The sequence below is a fragment of the Larus michahellis genome, chromosome 3 (genome assembly GCF_964199755.1).
Source record: "Larus michahellis chromosome 3, bLarMic1.1, whole genome shotgun sequence".
Taxonomy (NCBI): domain Eukaryota; kingdom Metazoa; phylum Chordata; class Aves; order Charadriiformes; family Laridae; genus Larus; species Larus michahellis.
In genome coordinates, this window is record NC_133898.1 from 61,515,831 (window position 1) to 61,532,805 (window position 16,975).

General features: G+C 39.5%; 1 protein-coding gene across 1 annotated transcript in view; it reads left to right on the forward strand.

Annotated features, from left to right (window-relative positions):
- The first annotated feature begins 1,367 nt into the window (after positions 1–1,367).
- ESR1 (estrogen receptor 1) overlaps positions 1,368–16,975 on the forward strand; it is a 169,408-nt gene continuing 153,800 nt past the window's right edge. Inside the window, 1 exon segment of the mRNA XM_074580420.1 lies at positions 1,368–1,406. Coding sequence (XP_074436521.1) covers positions 1,382–1,406 — 25 coding nt within the window. The 5' untranslated portion in view covers positions 1,368–1,381.

Here is a 16,975-nt window from a genome sequence, read left to right on the forward strand (position 1 = left end):
TGTAATCTCAAAGTATCTGTCTTGATTGAAGGTATTTTCTAATTCTGTGTATATTTTGATACGTATGTACAATTTTTTTTGGGAAACCTAATCTGAGATTTTACTATTAAGAAAAATTACCTTTGCGGAGGTTTTTTTTTTTAATGAAAGGAGAATAATTCGTTTTCTTGACTCCTCCTCTTATTATTTCCATTTTTCTTGTGCAGGGGGGGTCTGACATGCAGGATTTTGTACTGCATACTCTACTCCTCTGTTTATTCAAAAGTCCTTGTGAGCCATTTGCATTGAAAGGGTGGGCATTTCAATATTTTTGCCTTATAACTAACTGCAAGGTGAGGGTGATTGCATTTAAGCATTAGAACAAGAAATTACTTCCTGCCCTTGTCCTGTTAACATATGCAGCATTATCTCCCTTCTCCTTGATCATGGTCTCCTTTGTACTGCTGTTTACATCTTTCAGTAAAGCTTCCTTCTACAATAACTGTCCCAACATGCACTAGAAACAAGGAAATGCCTGACATTTTATTGAACGTAAAACTATAATAATCTAATTTCAAATGAAGTAGTAAACATGTATTTCCTGTAATCCAAACAACAGTATTTTGCTGGAACTTATTTTCTAAAAGCTTTACGAAACTGGAAGGGCTGCTCTTCTGACTGGGATAATTAAACAGCAGCCTTGAAATCAGACCAGATTTTATCGTTGTATAGAACTTGCATTTGGACACTAATTCATCTGCTCAGCTTTTGCCTCGGATTGTTTGAACCTTCTCTCTATTTATAATTGCAGATTTACGGTGCATGTTTTACTGCTCTATAGGTCTGGAACTGTATTTTTTACTTGTAAAAGAATTGAAAGCAATCTTCCAAATGTGTTTACAGCTCTCCCAATTATCTTAAGAGCATATGCTTTTAAAAAAATTGCTTCCTCTCTAGATACAAACTAGTAAAAACCTCAGCCTGGAGATGAAAAAGGTTCCAGCAGTGGAAGTTTATTTTTAAACAATAATAGATTTATTTTTGAATGTAATAGATCCTATTTGCTTTTAAGGTCTGGTAATTTGTTGAGATTTATTAGAGCAGTTACCAGGTTTAGGTATGTGGAGACACGAACTGAGATTTATACCAGAAAACGTTTCCCATGTGTTGAAAAGGTGGCTGATGCCAGGCTGCAAGGTTCAAGGCATTGCCTGTTTTTCAGGAGAGGCTAGGTTCCCGTCCGAATTTATCACCTTTTGCTGCTAAGGGCGTGTTATTGTGCCTGCGATAGGTCTTTTCTTGCAAATGTGCTTCTGGTTCAGCTTCCTCGCTCCCGAGACTTTTCTATTTTGGTTCCCCGTGTCATGTGATCCCCCCGGCCAGTGAGAGCCCCGCACAGGGAATGGCAACAGCCTTCTGGGAGCAATGTAAGTCAGAAAAAACTCTTGGTTTTTTGCAGTTTCTGCCCCTCACACTCAATTTTAAACGCTGCTTTTACGCTGAACCTTTGCTGGGCACCCCTAGTAATACCTATGGGAATGCTTAGATGTTAGGGTTTTTTTGTTTGTTTGTTTGATTTATGTTTTACGCTTTCCAATGTTACTTTTTCTTACTATGCTCTTTTTTTCCTGTGTCCTGCGATGTAGTTGAGAAGACTAGAAAAGCAACAGAAAACAAACCAAATGCATTCCAAATATCGCCTGAAATGCGTTTTAAGTTTAATAAGGAATATTTCAGGTGTACCAGTACTTCGTTTAACGTGTGCTATAGGTGGTGTCAAAAATCCTGTGCTGCACTCGAGAAAGAATGATGTGACCTCCCCCCCGCTCCCCATAGCCAAAATTGATCATTTAGTTAGAAGAACAATGGTTAACAAAATAATCTGAAATCACATGCTGGTGCCTTGGCCAATTGGCTGAGACGTAATGGTGAAAGGACTTAATTCAGTTAAAGGGCAGTCATGTACGTGAGGCAGTGGATAATTTTTCTGGTATGAATGAAATACTGTATTTTGATCTAGGCCGATGCTGAGCCTTGCTTATTTTACATGATATTGAAATCATATTTGGTGAGATTTGTAATTTTCTTTTTATCATAGAGGCTCTTCCTTGTACAAAGTGAGAGTCTCGCCTATCCATTTTTTAAGACAGTGTCTAAACTCAGTAGGTAAAATTTAGCTGGTAATTACTACTAAGTATTGCTTTTGCCTAATTTAACTATATTTTTTTTTCCTTGGATAAATATGATTTTCCAAAAATCCTTCTCCTCCATAGCAGGGTATACGCATGTTTTACTTATTTTCGATTTAATACTGGGGTTTTTTGTTGGTTTTGTTTTGGTTTAGTTTTCTTTTATTTTTGTTTCTTCCAAATTACCTGTGCTTTCTTTGGAGTTTACTTTGCAGTTTCAAAGGCTTATTTTAAATTTGGATGCCTAAGTGGTATGTCTTGATAACTTATAAAAGTTTAAGAACAAGTGTTTGTGAAAAAGATGTAATGAAATAAGCTGGAATCTCCCGATTTCCCTTTGTGGCCTTCTGTCTGTACCCCATATTGAATCACTTGGAGGTGCAGAGGCCATTACCACACATTTCTTTATTTTCTGTGTGTTGCTGATCTATACGCTAATGACCAGGCATTACATGAAAGACCTGTTTGAAATAGTTTGGGTGTTTTTTGTTCTAAAAATCCATTGTGAACAGAGACATTTCACTTAGTGATTACACCGAAGTACAAGGAGCCGTAGTCTAGTTTTTCAGTGCAGTTCCTCTCCTCATCATAGGTGCCGACAGAAACTGGTGTCCCAAATTCTGTGTTGGTTGGATTGCTGCAGTGTCAGAAGCACGACAGCTCTGTGTGTAAATACCTGACTCGGAAACTGAAAACAATTTAAAAAAACCCATCCTTATTATGCAAACTGGATGAAACTTAGGAGCCGACCTTACAGCCATTTTTGTTCAAAAGTTTTGTTGCTTTGCTGGGTTTGTTGCTAAAGTGTTGCGTGGGCAGGAGAGGAGAGTGTTTATAATGGTTTTAAAAAGAGACTATGTATGTTCATTAGATGATAAAGCGAGTTCTAATCCAGTGTTGCCTATTTGCCTTTGCTTCATAAGTTTGCACAGTACCGGCGGGGACATAACGGGAATTTTGAGAGCTTGCCTCAGAGCTGGATTCCCTGATGTGTCCCACAACTGAATGCTAGTGCTTGTGAACATGGGTCCCCAGCTTAAGAAATGCGTCCATCTCTCTGGTAACCAGAGAAATTGCAGTTGGTAAAATACAACTAGTTAAGTCAAAGGATCTGTATTATCACTTCTTTTCCTGTTTGGGTTTTTTTTTGTTTGTTTTACCTAGTGGTTTATTTACTTAGCTTCATTCATGCTCATCTGTTGTCTTTGTTTCTGAAAAGGAACACAAGAAAATGTTAAAAAAAAAAAAAAAAAAAAGTGTTTTTTAACTGTGAGTCAAAGAGTGTCACAGGTTGCCCAGAGAGGTTGTGGAGTCTCTGTGCTTGGAGATATTCGGATCCCAACTGGACACGGCCCCAAGCGACTTGCTGTGGGTGACCCTGCTTGTGCATGGGGGTTGTGCTACGTGAGGGGGGCCCCGAGGTCCTTCCCAGCCACAGGGATCCGGTGAGTCTCGGAGAATTTCCCCCTGCGATTTGGAGAGGCAGAGAGCAATGTTACATGTGGATTTTAATCTTGGGCTGTCACTCTCATATTTTAGACCTTGTCATTTTGCTGCCTTGGTTCAGTCGTTAATCATTGATTTGGAGTGACGGCCGTGCACGTCTCGCTGGCACCGCCACCTGAAATGTCACTGACAAGCAAACGGCTGCGGCCAGTGGGCAGGGCTCCTCGTACACCTCCTCCTCACAGCTATCCAGAGTTACTTCTGGCAGCAGCTTCTTATCCCATTGTCTTTTTTTTGCGCCGCTTCCTCGGGCACCGCAGTGGTGGGGGGAGACCCTGGTGGGAAGAGAATGAGAAAACTGAGTGTAAAATTAATGAGAGTGCCGTGGGAAAGGCATAAGTAGAAAGCGAAGGTGCAGAGCCAGTGTGCGCTGGGTTCCTACACGTGTCCCGCTGCTGTACTCAGATCTCACTGTGGAATCTCCAGAAGCTGAGGAAGGGGCACAGGAGCTTGCAAAAGCCACGCCAGAGGGTGTGGAAGGAAGGGAGGAAGAAGCAAGCCTCGTGGGAGCCCTCGGAAGCTACGGAAAAAAAATTAATCCTTATACTGTACATGGAGTGGTACTCTAGAGGCTTGGTGAGTGGTGCAGGGAAACATGAGATTATTTGGTAGTAAATTAGAGTACAACAATACTGAAAAGTGAAAACAAAAGTTTTTAAAATTGTTTATATACATATATATATATATATGTATAAAACCATAAAATGCACTTGCCAGACATTAAAGTGTAGCGAGTTCATTTAATACCTTTCACACAAGCGTATGACTATAAATTTTAAATACAAGTGGCAAAAGGTAATAACTTGACTTGTGCTTAGGGAAGATGATTTTAAATCTTTCTGCCACAACGCTCTAGGTGCTGATTTTGCTTAAATATTGTTTATCTTGATGAGACGTGAAGACTTGTCCTGAAGACTGCTGATGACACAAAACCAAGCAGGTATGACGGTGAATAAATGCAGGCTGGAGCTGGAAACGCAGGCAGGTTCAGCCTTCCAGGGGAAGGGCAGGCCAGGACGTGTCCCTGTTTATAAGAGGCACGGTGAGCTGGCTGCGGGAGGTGAAGGCTTGGTAGGAAGGATTACACTCAGTGACTCAGGCGGCCATTTCCATTTCTGGCTAAATAGCGTAATTGGAATTTAAACGCAGTATTTTCCCCTGAAGATGACACAGTTTAAAAATATGACCATATATTTTCTCACCCAATTATTCTTCCCCCCGCCCCCCCCCTCATTTTCCTTCTTACTTTTTGGAGGGCAACACCGCAAATGAATGCGGAAGAAACTTGGGCGATGCTTTATTGTGGATGGAAATGAGAATTTGGCTTTGCAAGAGTAAATTAATCCTCTTTATTAATTTTAGGAAAAAGTCCCACGTTCCAAGGAGCCAGTAGCTGTAGCAACTCAGTCTGGCAGCATTCAGCTGATGCTTAGTAACTAGTTTGAGGAAGAAGATAAAACTGGAGGAAAAGATTTCTAAATAATTACCCAATACTGAACAATTTGCTAGCTCTACAAGATATATTTATTTCTTTTGCTTTTTCAGTGGCTAGCATTTATGTATTACAGCTTTCGGAATTTGCAGATCTCTTTGATCTGAAAAAAGTCCTTTTTTGTATTGGACATTAAAAGTAAATTTAATTTATAATTTTCCAGATCTGTAATTTGGATTGTCTCTCCAATTTCTTTTTTTCTTTTTTTTAATAATTTCTGTTGTTAACCAGAAGGTGCAGAAGGTAGATTAACAGACGAAAGGAGAGAATTTTGCCAGTTCACCATTTAAGTATGTTCTAGGGTCTAAATGATAAAACTTGGTTTATTTTTTAAAGTGAAAATAATCTTTGGTTTTGAAAATAATTTTTCTGTATCTTTATTAATGGGCAAATATAACTAATTGTTTCAGTGCAAGGACTTACCGGTAATAAAAATACCATCTATCTTGTGTTTGATTATCTTAAGAAATGGAATAGTTAAAGGAGAATAGTCTACAAAGAAATAAGTATGGAATTATGCAGATATGTTTCAAATATTTTGCTTTTGAAGAGTCCAGTTACATTTCTATATAGAGCTACTAGTTTTGTGTCTATTCAGTTCTCAACAGCGTTTGTTTACAATTTTTATAGTTTTCAATAGCACAGCAGTTACGGGTTAGATCTGCCAGATAGCTTGTGAACTATTGTAACTGTCTGTTCAGTCTTTGTATCACCTATGGCAGTTTAACATAAACACTGTGAAGCCAAAATTGGTCAGATTTGAATTTTGGCAATTTTTTCAAAGCACTTTGTTGTAAATACAAGCCAACAGAGACCTAAAATCTTCTTTAGATTTTGTTTGTTCTCTGAAAGTTTGTGGGTAACTTTAGTGTAACTGCGTATCATTTTGCCTTGTACGTTCTTCAACTGGAGATAAACTGGTTGTGTCTTTACAAATAAGATCATTGAGATTTTGATTTGCAGAGATACAGCATTTCATAGCCGGGTCTCATTTTATTGGTGTCACCAATTTTGAGGTAATGGTCTCAAATGGTATTTGTGGGCTCATCTTGCTATATTGTTATAAATCAACAATCTGCTTATTCATTCCAAAATACCATTGATCTCAGATAGTGCTGGTGCCCAGTATGCAAATATATCCTCAACTGATGCCAAGCTGTGCCCTTACCACCCTAAGAAATGACTCAGTTTCTGCTTGTGTTGACTGCCTCCGGCTCTGTCTGAAGGGCACTTTCTGTGCAGCCATTGATAGCTTGCCTGGGCGCTTTTGGATGTGAAAGCAACCCTGAGGCCTTGGTTTCATGGGATCATGAGAAAGCTGATGGCACATTTCACAAGAATAAGGAGTAATAATAATTCTGTCCCAGCGAATTTGTTCTGTTTGGTCAACCTAAACTCTTCCTGTAGTTTAAATTGGGCATGCTTCTTGTGGATTTGCTTTTTGTCCTATATATGTTATATATGTTGCTATGGCCCGTTGAGCAGTTGCTTTGCACCAAACGTGATGACGTTTCAATAATGTTCCTGTCTATGTTGGCATACTAGACACAGAAGGGCTTGCACATGCGCACACTTTAAAGCAGGAGGACACCAAAGGCACCGCTTAAATGAAATTTTGTAATCTTATGACAGATGAATTGTATGACTTCATAATTATTTCCTTAACACTTCTTTTTCTTGGGTAGTCTTCCTCTTAACAAAGCATTTGCTGTTGCTCACTGGCACGTTTTTACATGCAAAGTGTCCATCACAAACAATGAAACAGTAAATTTAGGAAAAAAGGAGAAGATTACTTTCATACTTCCTTTTGGACTTTTGACAAAGATCTGTCTTTAAGAAAAAAAATAAATGGATTTGTCTTCTTCCTTTATTTCTTTTCTCTTGAAACCTAGCAACATGAATGATGTACTTGAAGAAATGCCTTTAAAAATAAAACAGAAAAAGCTAGAGAAAGCTGAGTCAAGAGAGACTCAAGAAACTTTATGAATTAGATGGTGAGTCAGTTATGATATTTTTATTTTTTTTTTTAAATGAGGAAAAAGCACAAGCAACTGATCTTCCATCCCTCAGGGATTAAACTAAGACAAGTAAGACAAACCATTTATCAAATTTGATCTTTGGTAACTTAAGTGATTGCAAACTAGACAAAACGTTGGACAACTAATTTCGTTTAAGGCAAAATTTTTGTGCTTGGGAAATGTATATGTTATGAAATGAGCCCATATCACCTGCCTGGTGTTATACAACCCTCGAACACAACCTGTTGTCATTGTAAAACAACCAGGGTCTTCTAGTTCTAGTAAATGCCGGGCTGGTTTAGATCCTCTCACTTGAGTGCCAGGGTTGGGGTAGGACCATGCCCCTTGTGCCCTGCTCTCCCGGCACGACTTTCCTGGCAGGTTTCCAGCCACCTGTGTCCATCCCTGTGAATCTACGGCAGTGCTGTGTTGGGACAGTGAGGGCCTGATGTCCCGGGTGGCATATGATGCCAGACACGTGGCTGGAGACTGCCCAAAGAACCAGTCTTGTGTTCAGACCCTAATGTTCCCATGAGGGGCCAGGGTGCATTTGATACACCTTTTGGAGCAGAGATTTCCGTTTATTTTTACCCCAAAAGGAATCCGTTTTATGCACACCCCAGCTGCTCTGCAAACCAAGCCACTGCAAGACTGGAGGAGATCAGTACAAAATCTCTCTGCTGTGAACAAAGCTGGTAACATAGACACACCTTATTTGTATTAACTATTTGCCTTCTCTGTGCTAACTAACTAACCTGTCACTCATTTGTCTCAGCACTGGATCAGCTCTGGCAAGGCAGCCGCTTGCGAAAGACTGGACCTTCCTACGAGCCTCTCTCTTTCTATACTTAAAGTTACCTTTGCTGTCATAGAAACATAGTAAAAGGGAAAAGCAGACATTCTGGATGAAAGTGGAACATACTTTCCCTCTCAAAAATACCTTAAATCAAATTACATCTCTAGTGATAGAAGTCTTGTGCACGTGGCTGAGTTATTGCTGGTTACCTCCAAGGCTTCTTGCACGCAAAGCAGCTCACCTCTCTTAATCTAAAGAGACGCAGAAACATACCGTGTCATTAAGCAGAAGCTGATTTCTGCATAGATAACGCACTAGGATTTACTTCTGCATAGCCACAAGTCATAGTGCATCTGCTTCCTGCTGGTAAGTTTTTGCTTTAGTTTCATCTGTTGAATCCAGCCTAAGTTGGGCAGCTAACCCAGTACTGAGCTGTCATAGCAACCAGATTGTGTAATTTGTTCACAGTGCTTATCCACATTTATTTTAAAGCCCAGTTAGGCTGTTTTTCCTCTCGTGGACAGGCTGATCTAGAGCTTCACCCCTCTGTAATTTCCATACTAAATTTGTTTGCCATGCTGACTTTCTTTCTTTGGCTTAAATACCTTTTAGGTCTTGATGGTTATGCCTAGTGTTTTATTTACAGAGTAGTCAGATTTCCTCTCTCTTTATTTTTTTTTTGGTTGTTTTTGGTTTTTAGTCTAAATAAGCCAAATTTTTAGCCATCATTTGTTTAATATACTCTTAAGCCTTCAGATCTTTATTGAATTCCAGCTGCCATTTCATCACTTACTTTATGTTGTGAAATCCTGTTCCAACTCATTGCTGTTGGCTCTCACCCTTACTACCCTAATATAGTATCATCAGCAAAGAGACCTCTTTTCCAGGTCTCTTATTAAAATATTAAATAATAGAGGCACTAATAGGAAGACTTCCCTTGTGACCTCTCTCTATTGAAAAAAAGCCTAAACATTAGTATTTTTATTTGTGTCCCACCTTTTAGGCAATTATTTAGCCCCATGGGGTCTGTCTGCGGCACCTCCATTTCTCTGAGAGCTCTTGGAGACAGAGCTTGTTGTATTTGCTTATAGAAATCCAATTAATTTAATTCCTTTTTACATTTGTATTGTCTCCAAAACAAAAATCCTTTTAGAGAGGCTCCCATGATGACATTTCTCCAGATATTGTATTTTTGGATGCTCCAGTTGTGGTCTTTGTAGCATTTTCTGTTAATTTACCCAGTAGAGAAGTCTGGCCACCTGTTCTCAGCTACCTTAGGTTTACCTCTGTCTTCCTCCTTCCCCAAATTCTTTTAAGAATTGACATCCCATTTTGTCTTTTCCCCTGTCCTCTGATACTGAGAATTTCACCCTAGAATTCCATTAAAACTCACCAGCTGGTCCTGGTGACTTCTTATTGTTCTCTTTATGGATTTTTCTATAGCCTTTTTCACTGAGACTTTACCTTTCAGACAGATCCTTCAATGACCCCGCCTTCTTAGGAAAGGTTCTGTTACTTGAATTTCCCTTAAGGTCCTTGCTATGATCACGGATGCAAAAACTTCATTTAGCTTTTATGCTATAGACTTTTTTCTCTTGGTGCTCCTTTTACACACAAAAACCCCCACAACCTTGCAAGATATTTCTCAAACCTTTTTTGGCTTGCCTTATTGCATTTTTACATTTAGTCTGCAGAGTTTTATCTTCTCTTCTATTGTTAAGACACCAACTTCAGTTTTTTGAAGAGCTGCTTCAAATAACCTCATAAATTGGTAGCTAGCTGTGTTGGTTTTCCATATGTTTGTGTCCCTCAGTGTTCTGTGTTGTACCTAAAAACATTTTGCTCTTCTATTGTTCACTTGTTAGTTCCTTTATAGCAACTTCTTTATTTCTATGCAATTCCTATTTTTCCAAGCAAGCAGTATTTTAGGGGATTTCTTGGCTTGCTCCTACATAGATTCTTAATTTAAGAGCTTTATGATTGCTATTACAAACTGACTCTTTGATAGCAAAATTCCTATATACTGGGCCTTTTCAAATGAATATTTGCATATCTTGTGGGTTAGGTGTTTAGCTGCTCCCTGAGATGTTCATCACTAGTGTCTAAAGGTTTTGCTTTGCAGTCATGCACAAACTTGATATTTATTTGATTGTATAGGAGCATTTTCTGTCTACCAGCCTAGTTTGTCTAGTCTCTGAAGTTTTTAGAATATATAGCCAGTCATCAGCTACGGCGGAGTTGGAAAAGTCAGGTATAGTAAAAGCATACTGGGTGTTCCCTTTTCATGTTCCTCTCAGTGCAAGTTTCTTTTAATTTTCTAGCTTTGTAAAAATACCATCAGTGAGTTTTCCCTCCCTCCTGCCCCCCCAATAGTGTCATGCAGCTGTGTATCTTCCTCTACTAAGGATGTTTTTTGACAGCTACGTTTTGTTTCTTGCTATTCATTCTGAAAGTGTCTTCATAAGTTGTGATGTATCATGTGTCCCCTGTACTTATTCTCAATATGTTATGTTCTAAAATATGCCAGGTGAGTATACCCTAGTGACTTTATAAACTGATAGGTTATTAATTCAGATGTTTTTCTTTTCTGAAACCCCTCCAATCTGACAATACCTTTCTGATTTGTGTGATGGCCAAGTTACTGAATTTGATATGCTGGGATGGGGATTCTGTGTATTTGAAGAATGTGTAGTCAAAATAAAAAGAAGCCACCTTCCTCCTTGTGCGCTCACAGCCACCTGAAGGAGCTGGAGAAGCCCTAGCAGAGGTAGGCAACCCTGAGCGCAGTCACACAGAATCACAGAATGGTAGGGTTGGAAGGGACCTCTGGAGATCATCTAGTCCAACCCCCTGCCAGAGCAGGGTCACCTAGAGCAGGCTGCACAGGAATGCATCCAGGCGGGTTTTGAATGTCTCCAGAGACGGAGACTCCACCACCTCTCTGGGCAGCCTGTGCCAGTGCTCTGCCACCCTCAAAGTAAAGAAGTTCCTCCTCGTGTTTAGATGGAACTTCCTATGCTCAAGTTTGTTCAGTCTGTTCCAAACATGTTGTTCTTCTCTTGGCTCTGATTGCTCTTGGCATCTGGATGCTGTGAGGATTTGCAAGGCCTTGGTCCTTGGGGAAAACACCTCTTTGGTGTAGAGTTTGCCCTATGGATAATTCCCACGGTATGAACACTGGGCTTTTACAGTCCTGTTTTCAGGATTTTTACAGTCCTGTTTTCAGCTTGCATGGCTGAAGAAATCTGCTCTGACCATCCTGGCTGACTTGCTGGGTAGCACAACCTGTAGGAGCTCTCTGAATTATTTTCTTTTTGAAATGATAGATAGTTTAGGAAGGAAACTCTTTGCTTTGTTGTAAGACTACTTTAAATCAGTCTGGACAAGCACAGAGTACTTTTCCAATGGATAATTATGTGTACTGTTAAAAAGTGCTGTTTGTTTCTGGCCTTCATATGTGTTATCCCAGTAGATTTGTCTGTGGCAAATAGTCAAATGTGACTCTTATTGCTATTCTGTCTTTCCGTAGACGAGGATTACTGTAACCCTATGGGCACAGGGTGATATTGGCAGCTCCTGTTCAGCTGCCTGCTAGTACTCCAAATTTCTGTCAGTCACTTCTCCTTAGGACAGAGCACTGTGTCTAGCAACTGGCTTACATTTCCGCCCCCTCCCCTCACCTTAGATATGTGCTTTTATATTTAACTATTATGGAAATCATATTGTTTCCCTGAAAGAAGGTTATAAAACAATCCATGTTGGTTTTCATTGTTAAAAGTATTTATTTATCATTATTACAAATATTGTATTTTTCTGTACGTCTGGTTAGTAATACTATTATTCTTGCATACGTGACACTGAGGAAAATACAAAATAGCTGCCATACCCAGCCTGTGAACTGCAGTTGGTTCCTCCATCCCTGTGATGTTCCTCCATTCACAGTTGCCTTTTTTTAAAGTCTAATAAACAGTTTTCTTTTATTTTAACATATGACAATTTGTTTTTGTTTCTAACTTTTACCTTAATCAAATTGTCAGATGTCTGTATCAAATGCTTATATTTCACAATGCTGTTGCTTTCATTGGCCAAATATCTTGAATTAATAGTTGTTCAGTTTCAGATAAATCACTGCACACGTATATAACCTTATTGGTTGATATTGTATTAGTCTCTAATTCTTAATTAAAACCCTGATTTCCCTTGAGAGTAAAATCAGATATTGGGCCCAAGCTAATTGGTTCATCCTGTTTATCTCTTCAAAATTCTAGTATAATACTGGCTTTTTTTCCCCTGAGTCTTACGAGTTTTCAGTGTTTCAGGATTTATTGAATATTATAGTTCAAGTGCAGAGAAGTCACTGGCCAGCTCTCGTAAGTCTTCTAGCAATTTTTTAAGACGTACTAGCTGAAAAAATGTGATGTCAGTAACTGCAGCCTAACATTCTTGTGAATTGTTGCAAGGATGGAAGGTGGTACAGCATCATCTGGCTTCTCCCCCCCAGATCAGAACACATTTGCTGAACACTGCTGTGGTTTTTTTGCATTGCTGTTACTGAGAATACCAATGTTTTGTTCTAAGAATTGTCTGATGCCAATATTAAGATTCCTTTTTATTCCCTAAATATTTTAGATTTTTAGGCTATCCAAAGATGCTATAATATTGAGAAGTCCTAAGACAGCCCCCTGCGACAAGGATGGCTCACATTCTGTGTTTAGTCTCATTCTGGTCTTCTGCTGAGCCTTTTATTTCTTTCTTTAGATATCATTGCTCTTTGATTTGTTACTTTTCTTTCTTTGATTGTTAATTCCTCTGTCTTGCAAAATATGTCATTAACTTTATTTGTACTGTGCTTCTTATATTTAATAACATACTGGAAGTTAAGAACATAAGAGCTTTTCTGGATCTAGGCCCTTGTCTCTGCTTTCATTTTTATGACCACTTTAATCTTGTTTTTCACTTTCTTATCAGCCGTTCTTCTTTTTATATTATTTCCTTACCTTGTCTACACATCCCACATCTCTCATGCAATTTCCTTTCTTGGCTGCTCTGCTCCCCAGCCCTCCTTTTTCAGTCTTTTCCATCTCTCCACACAGTTTATGGCTCCAAAGAATGATTTACATTATCAAAGTTACTACTCTTGGCACTGTATTCGTTTCCAGTGTCATACTAGTATTAAAACAGCCTACCTTGAGAAAATATCTGTACTTCTGAAGTGATATGAATGTCTAGAAATATTAGGGATGTAGTTATTAACATCCAACTTTTTTTCTTTTTTCTTATTTCTAGTATAACTTTGGGATTATAATATTGGAATTAAGAAAACTCTGTGGATACAGTGATTGATAACGTTTTCATGACCTGTTCCCTTTCCCTTCATGGAACTGTTGATGCTGCTATCCTAAAAAAGCAGTCAGTGGGGACATGAAGATATACTATGGGTGAAATGAAGAGCTAATACAAAATGCAATCACTGTTCTGCGTTGTCAGAGTTCATAGGTTCTTGCAAAATCATTGAGACTCGAACTTTAAGCCATGAACCTTACCCCCGTTTGGTACATGAGAACATTGACGTTATTTCCTACTTGAGGACAGCTTTTTTTCTTTCTGTTTCTCCTTCTTTTCTTCCTCCCTTACCTTTTACTCCCCCATGACGCCTTCTTCCCTCTCTTCCTTGTAAGAGTTGTTCTGTTGGTACTAGAATGGCTGTTAAATTTAAATAGCAAAATAAGTCACCTCTCTAAAAGTTGCCTGCTAACTTCAGAGGATGTTAGCCTGTTCTGGGTGTCACTAATTAAAATAAAATAGTTGCAAAAGAACATGGGGGTTTGATTTCAGCAATTTTATTCACTGTTTCTTGGCAACCTGAACAGGAACGTTGATTTTCTGTTCCGATGATGGTGTGTATTTGAACCAACAACTTGGTTGTCTTAGTTGATCCAGATGTTTCAGACTGTGAAGTAAAGAAATCTCCCTTGTCTGTGTTATCTTTTGTTTTGGCTTTGACCTGTGGGTCAGTTTATAAGGTAATGTGATGCACAGCCCAAACAAGACGCACGGGCCGTCTCCATCCCAGTGGAGGATTTCTTGCAGTCTGCTGGCAAGACCACCCTTTCTGCAGAATGTAACAAAGCAAATTCTTGTAAAGAAAAGGTGAAGTAATATTGCCTTTGTCTTTGTAGCTTTCTTTGTCCTGGAAGCAGGGAGCAATGAAGGAAGAATTCACCACCGGCTCGGCTGAACTGCTCCTAATGCTGCTGTCAGGGTCCCCTGGTGTTAAGCACTCTGGCTGGGCTCAGGCTGGAGGTGTGTTCAGCTTTGCTGTTGCAAGTTGTAATGCACTAGCTGAAGTATTGTTAGTTTCCATGCTATTTCTCTTCAACATAAGGTTGTAGTTACCAGTCGATGCCCGGTTCAGGAGGAAACTCTGTAGTCCCTTTGATGAACTTTCTACTGCCTGACAGTCACCACTTTTTTCCTCTCGCTCATCTCCGTCTCATTGTCACGGTCTGTTTTCTTTTTTTGCTCCCTTTCTCCTTTCCTCCAGGCTTTAGCCTCTGCACTGTCCCTCCATTCTCTCTGCACTTTCTCAGCTGGTGACACTGCTGACCAAGACCTCACTGTCTGCTCTGCCCCGCGTGGTAGCTCCTGGCGTGCCTGCTGCTCCCTGATTCCTTCATGGATGGCCCTCACTCCTCCCGACAACAGGGCCTGCTGAAGGCAGAGACCATATGGAGCTCTCCCTAGAGCCTGCAGCTACCAGCTCCACCACTCTGCAGCTGATCTGAGTGGCAGAAAGGTTTGCACGTGTTGTCTTGAGCAGGGAGGAGAAGCATCACCAGGACAGTGAAATGTTCAAATGGCTCAGGCGTTGAAGAAGCATCTGACTTTTTTTTTTTCCCCCTCAGTCTAGAATGGATTAGGGAACTTTGATTAATTTCATGGTTCAAAGTTGGGTGTGGTTGCAAAAGTGTTTTCAGATAGTACAAAGAAGTCAAAAGGGAAACTGAAGGGAAAGCCTTCAATTTCCGCAGCTTATTCTCACTTCAAAGTCAGTCAAACTGCCACAAACTCTATGTGAAAGAAGCGAAGCACAAAGCTGCAATTTTTGTAATTACCTTTGAAGTAATTTTTTTTTTCCCTTTTGGAGAATATCTACTTCCTTCTTTGAGTCTCAACAAGTATTGTGAAAAATTTAAGCTTCATTCTATAATGTATATATTCATATATATGTGTGTGTCTGTACACACATACGTATTTATATATTAATGCTTATAATTAATATGTCATTAGCACAGAGATAAAATTATATATCAAGAATTTAATTTTGGAGAGGGGCTGCTTCGCTCTGCCTCTTTTACCATCCCCCCAACATCTTTCAGGTCTGAAAGTATATTTTGCTTTTGCTCTGAAAAGCATTGCTATACTCAAATTATCAGGTTTCTCAAATATGCATTCAGTGCAGATTTCTGTGTGTTTTACGTAGGTTCAGTATGGCTTTCAATATGGCTTGTCCTGCAAAGCCATATGAGTTAGGCGAGCAGTGAAGACAGTTGGATTCATGAACATGTGAGTCTCTTCAGATTATTCTTTTGCATAGGCAGAGGGTTTCATATTTTACCTGAATTACCTTTTTCATTCCATAACAACTTGTTTCTTGTGAAGGTGATTGAAGGCTGAACGTTGTTGGCTATAAAGAGCCAAAGTACTTATAACATCAGTAAGAGAGACACATGCTGTCTTTATATATTTCTTACTTTGAAGTGAGCCTGCTACACCACAGCTGAAAAATTGGAAATAATGAGAATGCAAAAGTAGATAAATGGAAGCACCTCCTCTTCACTATGGAGAGTAGAGGAAGTATTTCAACAAGGGACAAAATAAAAGTTGTTGTGTTTGGGAAGGAATGCCAAAGCATTGCTCAAAGTTTGCAGAAGACAAAATACTGGTGAAAAAAGAGGACCTTGGTTTAGGATGATCTGGACAGTTTGGTTAGTTTAGTTGAAACAAACAATTCATGTTTTATTTGGGCCACATACAGGGTGATTGGTCTGGAAATAAAGACTGCACTTGTCCTGACATGTTATGGATGTGCCCACATTAGCAAGTAGTGGAGCGGCATAGAAACAGGCCTAGAAAGCAAGACCGCTGGTGCTGAGGAACCTCACCTCCACACTGGATGTGGTCCAGGGGATTTTGCTGTAGGCTGGTGGACTAACCTCACCCTTAATTTGTAGGAGACCTCCAGGAGAACATCTGATTTAGTTCCAACCAAAGGGAATAACTATTATAAATGGTGGTGGTTTATTAATTTCTGTATATGAACAATATTTTCATAATAGAAATTTCCCTGAGATAGAAGGTGAAAATGTAGTATGGTCAAAAGTTTGGGGGAAAAGGTGCAAATGTTTAAGAAGGGAATAATTAACCATTGGAAAAGATGCAATTCCCTAATTAATTTTCAAGGCAGAGATTATCTTTTAGAAAATCCATTCAGATACACAAGTCATTGTATTGGGTTATAGGTTATGAAAATGGGCTGTGTACGGGAAGAAGATCGATGCTGGCAGTACAGGACTCGGAACTGAATTTTCCTGAGTCCGTTTCACGTGCAGAGGTGGTGCCTGTGTCTTGTTCTTTACTACTCCTGACCCACTGCTCCCTCACTCTAATTCTGGCTGCTCCTGGGAGCCTTCCCTGTTGCCATTTCTTACTTAGGCAGGGGTAGCACTAGACAGCTGTGATATGCCTTTAATTAATGAGTATTGCCAGATTTCTTGAAATCTTCATGCTGGCAGTGCTATAGTGATGTGAAATCTTGTTGTCTGAGTATTACTGGCCACAGTTGTTCTAGTCACATACACATCCTTGAATGTTTTAACCTTATGTTTTCAGTTTATTTTTATCTTTAAAAGGCCATCTACTTTTTAAAAGATACCTAGTTGTTTGGAAAACAGCTTCTGTATCAAACTCCTCCACAGATGAAAGCACTCTCTAT